This window comes from Ammospiza nelsoni, chromosome 2, assembly GCF_027579445.1.
Source record: "Ammospiza nelsoni isolate bAmmNel1 chromosome 2, bAmmNel1.pri, whole genome shotgun sequence".
NCBI lineage: Eukaryota > Metazoa > Chordata > Aves > Passeriformes > Passerellidae > Ammospiza > Ammospiza nelsoni.
The window spans coordinates 114,187,146-114,202,109 of NC_080634.1; the positions used below are offsets into that span (position 1 = coordinate 114,187,146).

At 38.8% G+C, this 14,964-nt stretch overlaps 1 protein-coding gene across 3 annotated transcripts in view; it reads right to left on the bottom strand.

Moving 5' to 3' along the window:
- Window positions 1-1,460: 1,460 nt before the first annotated feature.
- TRAPPC10 (trafficking protein particle complex subunit 10) overlaps window positions 1,461-14,964 on the bottom strand; it is a 38,017-nt gene continuing 24,513 nt past the window's right edge. For all 3 annotated transcript variants that reach the window (XM_059493677.1, XM_059493680.1, XM_059493678.1), the window contains exons 14-23: window positions 13,819-14,333; window positions 11,267-11,408; window positions 9,884-10,042; window positions 8,632-8,861; window positions 7,728-7,828; window positions 7,253-7,379; window positions 6,380-6,550; window positions 4,841-5,018; window positions 4,260-4,454; window positions 1,461-3,493 (exon numbers count right to left, since the gene is read on the bottom strand). In XM_059493677.1, coding sequence (XP_059349660.1) covers window positions 3,255-3,493; window positions 4,260-4,454; window positions 4,841-5,018; window positions 6,380-6,550; window positions 7,253-7,379; window positions 7,728-7,828; window positions 8,632-8,861; window positions 9,884-10,042; window positions 11,267-11,408; window positions 13,819-14,333 — 2,057 coding nt within the window. In that variant the 3' untranslated portion in view covers window positions 1,461-3,254. The remainder of the gene's footprint in view (window positions 3,494-4,259; window positions 4,455-4,840; window positions 5,019-6,379; window positions 6,551-7,252; window positions 7,380-7,727; window positions 7,829-8,631; window positions 8,862-9,883; window positions 10,043-11,266; window positions 11,409-13,818; window positions 14,334-14,964) is intronic.

A 14,964-nucleotide genomic window follows, 5' to 3' on the forward strand; every position in this document is an offset into this window, starting at 1 on the left:
TGGGTGACCCTGCCTTGGCAAGGGGTTGGACTGGGTGATCTCCAGAGGTCACTCCAACCCTGACTATTCTGAGATTCTGTAATTAGAGTGGAACAACGCTGAATGCCCAGTGCATAGATGTGAGAGGTTTATTTTAAAGCAGTTTTGTTGCAGTGGAGAGGATGTTGGTGGCCAGTTTGATTATTTTCAATAAAACTGTAAAAGTATCACAAAGAAAATACATAAGGGAAGGAATGGGTAAGAGTAGATAGTGGAAACAACACCACCCATGGATCTAGTGATGAGACTTGGGGGTTGGAATTTTGATATCCCTTGGTCAGAGAGATGGTCACAGTCTTGAACCTTTGGGATGGGGGCCCACAGAACAAAAAGTTCCTCGGGTTATGTACAGTCAGATTAGCATTGGAACATCAGATTCCTCCCCAGAAAGGGAATTCTTTATGTCTGACACAAGACTGGGGCACGCAGCACCTGCTGAGGGAGAGCTCCAGAAGGTGTCAGGGGCTGCTTTGGGGTCCCTGGTGGTCTCAGTCCCCCTCTCTTGGCTTTGCCTGCTCCTTGACCCCACTTCTGCACCCACACTGGGGCTTGCGTGGCCACCATGGACCTGAACAGCAAAACTGGCACCAGAAAAATGCTGCCCTACCTTGGTATTTCCCATTTGAATGGTTACTGGTGTTTGAGGCTTAGCAATCCATTTAACCCTTACTGTCTGTGCTCCTTCAGCTGGGTCCTTGGATCACTCACAGGTGTTAGTTTTGCAAAATGTGAAATATGTCAAAATTAACTTAAGTCAGGATGTTCTTTGATGGTTGATCTTTGTATACTTCCAAGCCTAATCAGCAAGGAAGGAGAATTAATTGCTGGTACAGAGAGCAGTGTCCCTTAGTTATGGATATCCTAATGAGCTAATGAGCTCATTATAACTAATGAGGTTTAAGGATGCAGTAAATCAAAATATGAATGTATATCTTATGTATATGTTGCTAACTTGGCAAAAGACTGTAAGTGATATAATAATAATAAAAATAATAATAATGTAAACTTATTATTATTATTATTATTATTATAAAAGTCAAACCTACAGAGCAAAAAGACCCTGCCCAGATGAAGACCCTTCCCTGGAGGATACACAGAAATCAGCTGGGATTACACAATTTGTGTGAAAATTATTAACCACTCATAATAGAGGGGCTGTACTTTGGAAGTTGCCAACACTGAATTTCTGTGTATAAATAACAGCAGGAAAAGTCTGGAGGGGTGTGCTGGATTTGTGGAATACTGTGGAGGCTCCAGGTTTGTGCAACTCTGAAATAAATAAATACTCAATGTCTCTCTCGAGTGTGTAATTGCACACCAGGTAATAAATCTGATTTTTTCAGACAAAAGCAGTTTTGGTTAAAACAGATGAAGCAATCACTCCTCCAGACCAAACAGAACTCACAGAGCAGAGAAAGTGATTTCTTTTTAAAACATGTATATTTAGAACTGTAACGCTTACAATTTCATTAAACAATCTTAGTACAATGTGTTTGATCTAACAGTATATTACAGAACAATGTGAAAAATGATTTAATAGCAAACCATGAAAATGGAATTAATAATACCTGCAGTGTCAAAGTCACTAACTTGTTACCTTTTCCAGTCAGAGAATCCCAGCAGTCATTCACACTAAATGATGCTTTGGGTTTTATCCAGAATAAAATGGTATGATTTCCACAGAGAAAGGGCATTCCTTCACAGAAAGAAGATGCATAATAAGAACATTTTCAGCTAGCAGGTCTACTTTATACATCTAATTAGAATTTTTAAATAAAAAATAAAATTAAAGTAAAATGTTTAGACCAGTGCAGGGTGCCTATTCATTTTTCAACTTATTTGTGATTCTTTTTGCAAAGAGGGTTTGTTTTTTATTTCCCCTTTGTAATTTAGCAGAAGAAAAGCAAATAATGAGTTTGTCTAATGAGCAGCTCCTCACTTCAGTTTTGCTGACAAGTTTGCCATGGGACTGTTTCCTCTGTGGAGTCTGTTGACAACGCACCATTATAGATCTGCAAGTAGAAAAGGTCATTCTCACATTAAATGCACAAGTTTCAATATCAGAAGCAGGACATCAGAAGAAGTTGTAATTTTTCCAGTCACAGGTGAATTTGCAACATTCACAAAAATTACACTTTTTTTTTTTTTTACATTTTTTGTATTTACATTTCAGATATAAATAATGAAATTCTTTAAGTTACATGTTTTAACTTTGCTTCACGATTATTCTACATCTGCAAGCTTTCCTGTATCAAACCAACCTCCTTCTTTCATCATGAATGCACAAGTCTGGCCTCTAATCAGTAATAATTACACTAAGCCTTTATGATGAAAGGTTGACTGTTCAAGTATCACATCATAGTGAAATTTTTGCCCCAACTTCAAAATTGGAGCAGCAAACCAAGCCACTTGGAAATGGTAATAAAAGAAATTAATCTGGGAACTCAATAAGCCAAATAATTTATTATTAAATCCTATCAATATCTTTCTTTGGTAAGAAATATGCAAGAGGATAACCCAAAGCCCACCCAAAAAAAAAAAATAATATATGTGACATCACAGTGTCTACTCTGTGAAGGAGAAAGCCTCAGAAAATTAAGGAATTTTGTTCAGTTAAGATTGTTTATAGCAGTAGCTCTTCCATGCATCTAAGTATGCAAATGATGGAAGTTTAATATAAAATTGCAATGGCAGGAATTAACAATGATCAAACAAACAAAATAAAAGCAACCCAGAAAAGCAACTGTTACACCAGTGAATGTGTTGTTGTATGCTCTGTTATGTTTCTGGCACATGTGTGGAAAAGCCTGTAAATTATTACATAAAAATTCAAGATTTGGATAATTACATCATCCAACTCTACATTCTAAAATACGTAGGAAGCATGAAACAAATCTCTCAGCTGCCCAACAAAAATAAAGAAGTGGTCCAAAGATTTGGAGTTTTTTGCTTTTTGTTGCCCTGTGTTGGTTGTTGTGATGCAGGGATGTGACTGCAGGAAGAAAACCCAACAGCTGACACGAAACATACTAAAGTGGCAATATAAACTAGCTGACACAAGGCTCACTGTACATTGAAATTGATACAACTGTCTGCTGCTTCCACGGCCAGTACACGCCTGGAGTTAATGTTGCAATGAGGACTGAGCAGGTCATTATCCCATAAAGTGCTTTCAGATCCAGTTCCTAAGGGGTTCCTGGTGTCACTCCGAGCTGTCACGTGACGTTCACCTCCAGAACGTGGTCGTCCTTGCTGGGAATGACCAGGATTTGCATCCCTGTGCTGCTGTTGAAGACCTGGCCCGGGGAGAAGGGCTGGAGCCGGGGCATGGGCAGCCCCTTGTGCTCCCCGCTGGCTGTGGAGTGCAGGCTGCCCCTGCTCCTGATGCTGCTGCTGTCAGCCTGCTCGTCCACATTCTTGTCCACAGAAAGGTTATCATTTTCAATCCAGCTATCTGTTTGAAAACAAAAGGAAAAATAGGGTTTTATTCTACCAATTAAGTCTAAAAGGTCATTTCAGAGCTCTGACAGTCAGCTTAACACATGTTCAGAGTTATTGATCATCTCTGCTGAGTCTGTGCACACTTTTGGCCAGCTCCAGATGTAACAGAGTGAATTATACTGGTTTAGAATTTCAGTATTCAAGATTTCAATGGCATGACCTCCCACAAGCTAGAAGGATGCACACTGACTGCTCTATTGACAAAAAGTTACGTTGCTTCTATGAGTGAATTTTCACTCAGTACAGATAAATACTCTACATGACTGTGGTAATTTCAACTCTGCATCTAACTGAATGGCCCACATTTTCAGCAGTTCTTTTATTTCACATTCAATCCCTTGAAAACAGGGAAAAAATCTCAAAGCTAATGAAGACACACACAATTTAGAGAAAATGGAACTGCAGAATTAGAGGATTATCAAACAGTTTTCACTTGATTATAACTCCAGTGACAACTGATTTGCATACTAATCTTTAAAGGAATCATAAGAGAACAATGCATTTATTATTCCTCCTCAGAGATTTAGGTGGGAACCCAAATTCAAAGTTCCCCTTAGAGCAAGTTTGAATTTAGGACTGTGAGTGAAGGTAGCAAAGACACCTGTGAGTACCTGGTCCATATATTGTCAGTGTAGTTCTTGCTTTGCTTTTCTCTTTACAAGAACACAGGAAAAGCAGAGTAATTTCTGTAAATAGCCACATGGTCAAAATGGCCTTACCAGCATCAAGCTGCATGGAGTGAGCAGAATGGTGAGGGAGGTATTTAAACAATCTGACATCAGGGAAAGGCAAATGCCCAGCAAACAGTGGCATCACTTCCATCTGCACTTTGTGAGTTGCTCGAGGTGCTACAGGCATAGAAATCACTCCAGAGCTTTTTCCACAGACTGCCCAGTTACTGCTGTTGTCAACAACTGCAAGAATAAAGAGAAAACACTAAAGTTCTTCTGTGAAAAATGGAGAAGCCTCAGGATAGTTTTAGAGCACTTTGAAAATCTGCATTTTAGCAACATCTAAAAGCCCGCCAGCTTTTATGTGTAAGAAAACAGCCCTACACAGAGAGGACCATAGTTGGGCCTCAAGCATGTATCCATCCAGTCTGAAGAACATTTCTACTCCACTGGAAGGCAGATTAATGAGGGGAAAATAAAATATTCCCAGTCTTGCAAAATGAAAACTGCTTTACTAAGCAGCTGTATCCACAATAAAGGAATTTATGCCACAGCAAGTCTGGCAAATGTCACTGTCAAGAAAAAATTAGGGGGAAATTTATTAAAATGCTTAAGAAAAATAGTCTTACCTTCATACATAAGTTTTGTTGTGCAATATCCATCTGATTCTGTTAATGCTTCATCTCTGTCAACCTCAGAGAGCTCAACAAGCCGGGTGATGGACACCTCTAAGGAGCAGAGTGAGCCTGTTTTACAGTACTCTGCATCCAGGGGTGGGAAGATTTCAGTTTTCACATGGTACAGTGTCTGTCAGGAAGAAAACAGTGCTGTTATCAAGGAAAAAGGGCTTTTATTTGTGTTTAAATTGAACTGGACAATGGGTACAGTACCAACTTTACACATAACAGACACATCCTGTTAAATCTTCTTAATGCAAGAATCACTTATAAGTAATGTTCACTTCATTGTCTTGCTCAGTTTGATAAAATCATAGAACATGGAATCCTGGAATGCTGTGCAGTAGTAGGGACCTTAAAGATCATCTGGGTCCAACCCATGGGCAGGGACATCTTCCAGTAGAACAAATCAAACTTGATTCAACCTATTTTTGACACCAGCAGTGAAAATATTATTTTTTCCTTCACTTCTATACTTTAACACAGCCTTTCAATGCTCCTAAATGGACACCAATCTTACTATTTAAACAAATTTTATCAGTTTCTTAGTTCCTCCCTTTACAGACACATCACTCAGATTCTGAGTAATACAGAACTACTTCATCCCTCCTCCTGCCATAATCCCTGCAATAACAGTGCCCACATCAAAGAAGTGATTTTTAATTCCTACAAAATTAAATTGCTACCAGAAAACCCCCACTGTTTCACACAGGAAGTTGTGTTTAAAAACTCCAGAAAGATGCTGATAGAGGTGCCAAAAATGCTTGTTACATGGCACTAGGCAAACAAACACCTGAAATGTTGCTCAATGCCAGTTTGCAACAAGCAGGTAGAAACAATGAAAACAGACAGAAGGATTTAAAAAATAAGAGTCTTCTCATGATGTTGCTTTTTACCCAAGCATCACAAAGGGGAACACTGAGTTTAGAGATGAGATTCAATAATGTTAATAAAACTTCCTATTAAAGGAATTCTACCTAGCCTATGAGCTTCCTGGCTGATCAAAGGAATACAATGTTTGTCCATAAAGGGGAAGAAGAATATTTCAGATAATGGCCTAGAAAACCCTAAATATTTCATTAGAGGAGCTCATCTCAAGCACTGTAAAAAACTACTCAGATGCTTTCAATAGCAAAGATATTTTGGAAATTGCAATTTGCTTCGGAGAGCACAATCTTAAGCCAGCAGGGAAAAAGCAGCTCAGTAAGCTGCAGACAATCTCCATGGCACCAACCCAGGAAGGTGAGAACAGTAAAAAATGGAACACATTTAAGCACATTTAAGCTCTACCACATTTCTGTGGCAAGGATGTGATTTCACCATATCACAGCTCTGTCACTCAGAAACTGACATTCCAATGATTCTAAGTAGGTATCAACCTCATGATATAAACCAATTTTTTCTAATATATTTCTTGATTTTTCCTTTTCACTTCTTAGGAAACCATACTCAGTTAAGATATGCTACCCTATAACTTAGGGGAGTACTTACAAAAAAATTTTCCACTTGGAATTCGTAAGTGAACGGCTTCAAGATAAGAGACTGTTCTTCAGAGGTAGCTGGACAAAAGCTGACTGAAAACAGGCACTGCAAGGAGAGAGGAAGCTCTTTTGTCCACTTCAATTCCCATACAAAGAATATTGATTGCTTACTGTACACCACCTGAAAGAGAATGTTTAGAGTGTTAGCTGCTTCCTTCCTCTGAGAAAGGAGAGGAAATTGCACACATGAATATGTTTGTCTGTTCTGGCATTGGTACAGTTTACAGAAACAAACTCAATAAATCATTAGGGAAATATGGAACAAAATGACTAACAGTGAATCTTTTTCACAATGCACATATTTTTAAAAGGAAGCACCCATTTCACTGTCAGAATCAGATGTTTCAACAGGAAACACTTCACATTCAGTGAAGTTCAATTTCATATTTTGAAATATTTTAATCAAAAGTCAAATTTAATTAATTTATTAATATGTTCTTACCCACTTTTTCTAGGCACCAAGACTGAACAATTTAATATGTTCAGACAAGGCTGAAAGAAACTTCAAGGTTGCCCTTGTGGATACTTGTGGATACCCCATCCCTGGAAGTGCTCAAGGCCAGGTTGGATGGGGCTCTGAGCATCCTGGTCTAGTGGCATGTGTCCCTGCCTAGGGCAGGGGATTGAAACTTGCTCATCTTCAAATCCCCTTCCAACCCAAACCATTCTATAATTCTGTGGTAAGAAACTGTTCTGCAACTGAACTGGTTTACAGCTGTATTTAATTGGAAAACTGTCTCTAGCTGATTTTTTTTCCTAAAACCCAATGACAAACTGCAACCATAAGATGAATAAATTGAATAAACCAGCAAATGAGTTTTACCTGTTGAGATGCAGGGTTGAGAGGTACCAGCTGCAAATCTGTACACTCAGCAGAATTTTTTAGGCTGTAGTCTGAAAGCTGGAAACAGAGTTCTGACAAATTCTGTACGCAGACTTGCACATATTTCCTGAAATACACAACACAGTTTTTTCAATAAAAACTGAGGAGTTACATTGAAAGAGTCCATGTCCATAAAACAAGGCTGCAAAACATCCTCTTTCACAATAAACAAAACCAAGCTACACACAAACAGGATAATTGGGCTCATCCTGTGGTCCTATTTCCAAAACCACAAATTTGTTTTATTGTCATGAAAGAACACGAAAGGAAATGCACAAGCTTCCACAGGGAAGATAGTGAAAGCCCAACTTATATATTTTTAAAAAAACCTGCTATAAATATGAGTTATGACACCTCACACAGCTCCATACTTTGTAAGAAGAAAGAAACAATAAATAAATAATGAGTACATTACCGTTTGCCAGCTGACAGCAAGGAATGCTTGGCATTGAAGGGTATGCAGAATGTTAATGCAATAATAGTGGAGTAAATTGACCAAGGACAATCAATGGTCACCTACAGGAAAAGAGGGAACACAGTTCTTATTTGCAATTGTCTTTGGCACAATGATTTTGCTTTTCTTCTACTTCTAAGTGAAACTTTTCTCATCAAGTGTCTATATCTAATGCATCCAGGAGGGGAAGAAATAAGCATTTTTTAAAAAATCAGTATGTAAAATCTAATCTGAAAAAAGAACAGATTTTTGTTTGCCTGTGAGTGGGATATGAAATCTCAAAGCAGCTTTTCCTCTAGGAACTGACATACCCAGTTCTAAAGACTATAAAAAAAATGAAGAGGAATAGAAGAAAAAAAAGGACACCAATGGCATCTCTGACAACTTTATCCTAGTAAGGTCAGTATGAAATAAACTGCTGTAAGATCTATTATTTAAATGTCTTTGTAATAATTTAATATATTAACTACAAGCTCAAAATATTTTAAAAAATGCATTTAATGTATATTTGTTTTAATTTGAAGCAGCACACATGACTTCATCTTTCCCATGAATCAGAAGCTGGAATTAAAAGACCACCATGCTTCCTTTTACAAAGACACAGGTACCCTCCATGCTTTATAAACTGTGTTAAAACTCTAAAAGTTAGATTACTAGCCAAGTTGACAATTTATTAACAACAGTGTGTATTTCTGTTTATATTTACAATTTCTTTACATCCTAACATTCTGTTTGATTTTTGTGTATATGTCTTTTAAAGGAAAATAAGTTCCAAACAAGTTCCCCCTTACAACTTCTATTTTATGAAGTGTTTACCCCTGCAATCAAATACATTTCATAATAAAAAAGTTAAACTACATCTTACTTTTTGATCAACAGTAGCCATGCAGTTGTCCTGTTTCTGCTTCTCTTTGTTTTTTCTGTGATTTTCTTTATTTGTAGTATTTTCCTTCTCCACTGCAGATTGTGTGGCTGATGGCAAATACATGACTTCTAGCTCAAATTCAATCACATGGTAAGCAGGGGCCACTGGCAAGCTGATGCTTGTGATCTTCTCAGAAGACTGAATCCTTAATGATGACTCTGAGATCTTTTCTATAGATGTGTAGAATGGGAAAAAAAGAAAATAATAGAAAAATATGTGGTGCCATAACCACTTCTCAGCAATATTTGCAAAAACAGCAATGAGAAACCATGTTAAAAAAACTCCATAGTATCCTCTTCAAACCAGCTATTATCTGCACATGTTAAATATTTAACTTTGCAGGAGTAATGCTCTATCCTTCTTTAACTGCAGGAAGTTAACCACCACATTCCATGTAATAAAAGGCTTCTAATGTTCAGGATAGAACTGAGAGGAGAACAAACTTCAAACCAGCAAAGAGCTACTTTAGCCCATCATAAGACACTTACCAAGTTTCTACAAAGTGAAAGTGTTACAGGGCTTGCAAGGGTTTTTCAGGGTGAAGAGAGAGACAAGAATGTTGACTTCATGTTCAGAAGGCTTAATTTATTATTTTATTATATATATTACATTATAACTATAGTAAAAAGAAATAGAGAGAAAGTTCTCAGAAGCTAACTACCCTAAGAATAGAAAAGGAATCAATAACAAAGTTTTGTGTCTAGGCAGAAAGCAAGAAAAGCTCTGCCGTGAGTGGTCAGTAAATCCAAACATCTACAGAAGACCAATCACAGGTGCACCTGTTGCATTCCACAGCAGCAGATAACCATTGTTTACATTTTGTTGCTGAAGCCACAGCTTCTCAGAAAGGGGAAAAATCCTAAAGAAAGGATTTTACACAAAAGATGTCTGTGACATGAAAGCACCTTGTTAAGCCTCGTCATTCCACTTCAAGCAACCTTGGACGCACCAGTTTCACATGCTGTCTGGATTTCATCAATGGAACTAAAATTGTCCAGTTGTGTTTCTCAAAATTCATACTACTACTTTGAGGGTGAAAATTTGAGACTGAAGTACTCAGTTGTAAATCCCTAAAATTGTTCTTAATAATGACTATTGACAGTGTCAGTGCTCTTAATACTGTAAGTATTAAGCTTCAGGATGCCTGAACTTGTGAGCCTTTTAAAGATGATTGTTTCCAGTTCCTGCTTACCCCTGGTGTTGGAGTAGATGTCAGCCTTGCTCTCGGGGTGGTACAGGATGGGCATGGCATCGGCGTTGCTCAGCTGCAGAGTGTCCCCGCTCTTCATGCTGTAGTGACCAGTGGTCACTGTGAACTTCACCTTCTGGGGAATGCCAGCCAAAAGGCTCTCTGCAGGACAGAGCAGGAATTGTTAACACATTCCAGCACGTGGTTACAATGCTCTAAGCCCTGTTAGCACACAGTTGGTCACACACTGGGGTAACTTACAAGTGTGGGGTTTTGCTGTTATGGGACACATTAAACCCAGCTCAGATACAACTTGTGGGAAAACCACATTTCAACCTGAGAGCCCAAACCCACTGCCTCTTGGATAGCTTGGATGAGCTCTCTAGACAGATTTCAGTGAAATACAATTACCCCAAAGAATTTACTACACTTTTAAAGTTCTCCAGGTTGCAGACAGCTGTGTATTTTCACACCTGTGATTCCAGTCACACCCACGTGTTGTATTTACATGATCAGCACAAGAATGCCAGTCTGCACACAGAATCACAGCTATCAGTTTCATAGGAGTCCTTAATTTGATTTATGCCCAATATGCCTGTCCTTCCTTAGCCACACACTGCAACCTGGAATGACAGCACAAAATTTGTATTAACTCCTCAGCTGCCACTCTCAGTAGGCTGAAAACAAATCACTATTAACTTTAATAAACACTGCAACAACTAGTGTTCAGCTGTCTCTGAAATCAATGGATGCACTCAGTGTTCATTTTTAATAAGTTTATATCCTCTCTAGTAGAGAATCCCATTTCTTACTTATTTCTTGTAAATATCAAAGGGACTCTAGCATTAAGTTTGGAGGAATTTCTTCACAGAAAGAGAGAATACACCTTGGAACAGGCTGCCCAGGGAGGTGGTCACTGTCCCTGGAGGTGTTTAAAGGGAAGACTGGATGTGGCACTCAGAGCCATGGTCTGGGTGATAAGGTGGTGTTTGGCCATAGGCTGGACTCAATCCCAGAGGTCTTTTCCAGCCTAACTGATCCTGTGATCACAACCAACAAGTAGCTCAGTCAATCACAAATGTAAATATTCATTTCTGGTCAGTGTGGCAGCTCAAATCACACCTGATATTTCAGTGACAATGCATGCTTGAATCAGGGTTCAAAAGTGACACTCTGTGTCCAGAGCCAAGCACTGGAATCCGCTGTCCAGAATGGGCCATCACTGGCAGGACATGATGATGGGTAACTTGAAAAGCAAGGTTGGATTTTGGACTCACAAGGCAGAGTAAGGCAAACTGAGTAATACTGAAGCCATGAAACACTTTCTCTAGTCCCACAGGAGCACAAGAGGAATCAAAGCAGTTTCAGCACATCCACTGCACCTACCAGTCATGGGCTCCACTTTGAGCTGGGGCTCCTGGGAGTACACATCGTACTGCACGATGGGGTAGATGTGAAGAAGGACAAACTGCACCTTCCCCACTGAAGTGCACAGCTGCCTGAGCGTGTATGTCCCAGGTTCTTTGGCCTTGGAAGAAAAACATTTCAATTTTTTTCTTAATTTTAAGAAAATACTCCTGGAACAAGCCCTCTGCTAAAGAGCAGCATGTTTCCATCTCATTTTTATCAGGTACTTTGGGTTTGTAAGTTAAAATTGCAGATTTCAGAAAGCTCAGTTTTCTGAGTAAATGACAAGATTTACACAAAGGAGCACCTTTTGCCCCACTAAGACAGAAGCTCTAGAGTGCTGTCTGATTCAAGAGAAAACGTCATAATTAACCAGCACTAATAATCAGGATAACTAATGTAATAGTTTTTTGTCAATTTGTTACTTTGGGGTGTGTTTTGCCTTGTTTGTTGGTTGGTTCCCCCCCAAAGTGCAACATACATAAAAAAACATTTTTAAGCACCTAAACAACACCTGTGCTTATTTGGCTAATTCATAAAAACAATTATAAAATCCCACAGTATTTATCTAAGGCACAGCTTTCACTGCTATTGATTTCACACACTCCCCACCACACACCCTGAGTCAACGTTTACAACAAAGTAACACATACATATTTAATTTCCAACTCTTCCCATACCCTGAGTAATGGGATTCTGGATGTTTCTCAATAAGATTAAAAACAAAAGCAAATCTGCAACACCTTATAGTATATTTATTCTTGATTCTATTTGCTCTTAGGGAATGGGAAATGTTTCTTTTTTTCATGTGCCACTTTCCAAGCGTAATGCATAAATAACAATGCTGGGTAGAATTAAATAAGTCTACAAGTTATGGAGAAAAGCTGTACCAACTCAACAGGCAAACCTCATGCAGTTATTTACATGGCAAATCCAGACTGAAATTCAGTATTATGCATTCTGACATTAAAGTCACTACATTTTAGCCCTAAAAAACCAGAAAAACACGAGTAAAGTAATACATAATATACACATACTTTAAATCTTAGCATGGGATGGGAATATTGGTCTAAAGAATTTAGACAAAGCTTTCTGATCTCTTTTAAGGCTTGGAAAAATTTGGAAGATTGCTGTCAGCATAGATAATGTTAATCATCAGTGCAAGGTCTAGAGAAATGATCAAACTCCCTCTGGGTCACAGAAGCACAGTCATTACTCTTCCTGCAGAAGTGGTGCAATTAAGCATTACTTTAAGAAAATCCAGAAAACAAGTTGTCAGCAGTTTCTATCGCCTGGCCAGCTGTGTAATCCAATAGAAGTGACACTGTGTTACTACAATGATAATGAATTTTTAGCAAATATTTTGTAAATACTGCAGCTCAAATCTAGAGAAGCTTTCATTGTTTTATCTAATAATACACTGTTAAAATTATAACGTGCTCAGATTTTCCCTTTAAGGACAGGTAAATCATGCCTTAAATAATTATATTGTGGGATTCACACTGAGCAGTCATCCCATGCAAAGTTCTTTTCTTGCAAGGAAGGTTGGGAAAATAGCAAATTTATAAAAGTAATGCTGTCCATCCTCCAGTGGCCACCAGATTCACAGCAAAACCAGACAAATTCAAAGCAGATCTCTCTCTAGCTTTTCATCCATCTCTTCTCCTAGTATTCCAAATTGCTTCCTGATCCCACTAACCCCAAATGCCAGGTCAGTGCAGTCCCTAACAGCTCTCTTCATCTGAAATCCACTTTAACAAACATGTGAATAATTTTTACAGAATATGGCATCTCCAGCCACCAAGGCCTCTGGTCCAAATCCCATTAACCTGTCCCAATCCTTTGAAAGGATGAGAAAGCTCAGAAATTAGGTCAGTAGGCAGTTCAAATGACTGCACTGCTACTCCACAGATGATAACTAGTAACTAATAAGTTAGTAATCTTAGATGATGACTAATGGGGACAATTTAAATTCTAAATCTTTTAAATTCAAATACTTGTAGGTGATCTCAACTTCTTGCAGGTAGGTTCACCACATCCCCCAAGTGAAAAAAATTATTCTACCACCCTCTGTAGAGGAGAAAAGGCTGTCAACCAAATTTAACCACACAATCACTGAATGGCTGGAAAAAGAATTCACATCAAAGCTTTTAGATGTTATTCTGAATAACCTCAACAGCACAGGCAGACTTCATGAGCAGTACATCATATTGTATATGAATTTATCAGCTCAATTTTTGGCAGCAATAGTCAAGATGTTTAAAATAGGTTTAGGAAGGTTGACTCAAATGATTTCAAGTAGAAGAGTCACCTGTATGTTTTAGCATAAACACAACAGCATCCTTTCAAGGGAAATGATGGTGGAGAACAGAAAGCTGCAAGGGGAATGGATGATCCAAAAGTGACAGGAAGCAATACCTGTATATACAACAACAGGCACCACTCCCCATCCCCAGCACAAGCTCTTCCTCAGCCAGCATTTCTAGTTTCTGTATCACGAGTGCTACAACCACCCAGCTACAAAAACATACCTGAATATTGAAGGTTATTTTATTGTCCCCTGGTTCCAGAGTCAAGTTGTTGCACTTCAGGACGTGAGCCCCATCCTCCAAGGTGAGCCCTGAGGGCACGTCCAGGGAGCTGCTGCTCTCCTGGCGCCGCAGCAGCATGTGCGCGTTCTTGCAGATGATTCCTGCCGTGTTCAACGAGTTATCTGAGGGGCTCCTCTCGTACATTTCAGCCAGCTCCAGGGCTGGCAGGCTGTTCCTGGACAAAGGCAAGCCTGTAATTTCACTAGGGAAGCTGATGACACCGTTGGAAGTTTTGTGCTTGGTGAGCCACTCGGCCGTTTTCCTGTAGCTGTTCTTCTCGATGCTGAAGTGAACGTGGATGGCGACCTGGTCCACCTGCACAGGGATGGGCATTTGGCTCAGCAAAGTCAACTCGATGGACAGCTTTCCACCCACGTGCACAACAGCATTTGGAGGGTCAAAATGCAGAGTTTTCAGCTGGGCAAAGGAGTGCATAGGCAATATAACCTTTTGACCTGCAAAGACAAAAACAGGGATTTAATTATTCTCCAGCGTTGCTGGAGACGAGCAAAATTTTTCTCTTAAAAATTTAATCCCTAGAATTGAATGGATCAACAACTTTTCAACAATAATTATGTCTCAGCAAATCACTGCTTTTCAATTTTTTATCTTGCATGAGAGTTAAGAGACACTGAAATTTGTTTTACTTAGACTACAATTTCCATTTCCAGGCTATTAAAAACAACTGAATTAAGAAAGATTGTCCAAGCAGAAGTTGACATTTCACTAATACAGAACACAGTAGCATTAAGTGACCAGAGCTTGCACAAGTTTAAGAAACTAATAATCAGGCTTCCCAGAGCTTGTACAAGTTTAAGAAACTAATAATCAGGCTGGTGCCTTGAGCCAGCAGCTCTGCTGTGCAAGGGGGTTTCATTCTCTTTTCTACATTCCAAAAAACAACCCTAAGGCAGCACCTAAAATTAAGAACCAAGTCTAAAGTAACATATTACTTATGGTACATCAAATCATTAAGAAAAAAATTCTGCATATTTCTTCATATAAAATATTTCTGCATATAAAATAAGCAGTGTTCAGATCTACAGGAAGTATTCCATATCAATTTGAATTATGATTAATATCTGA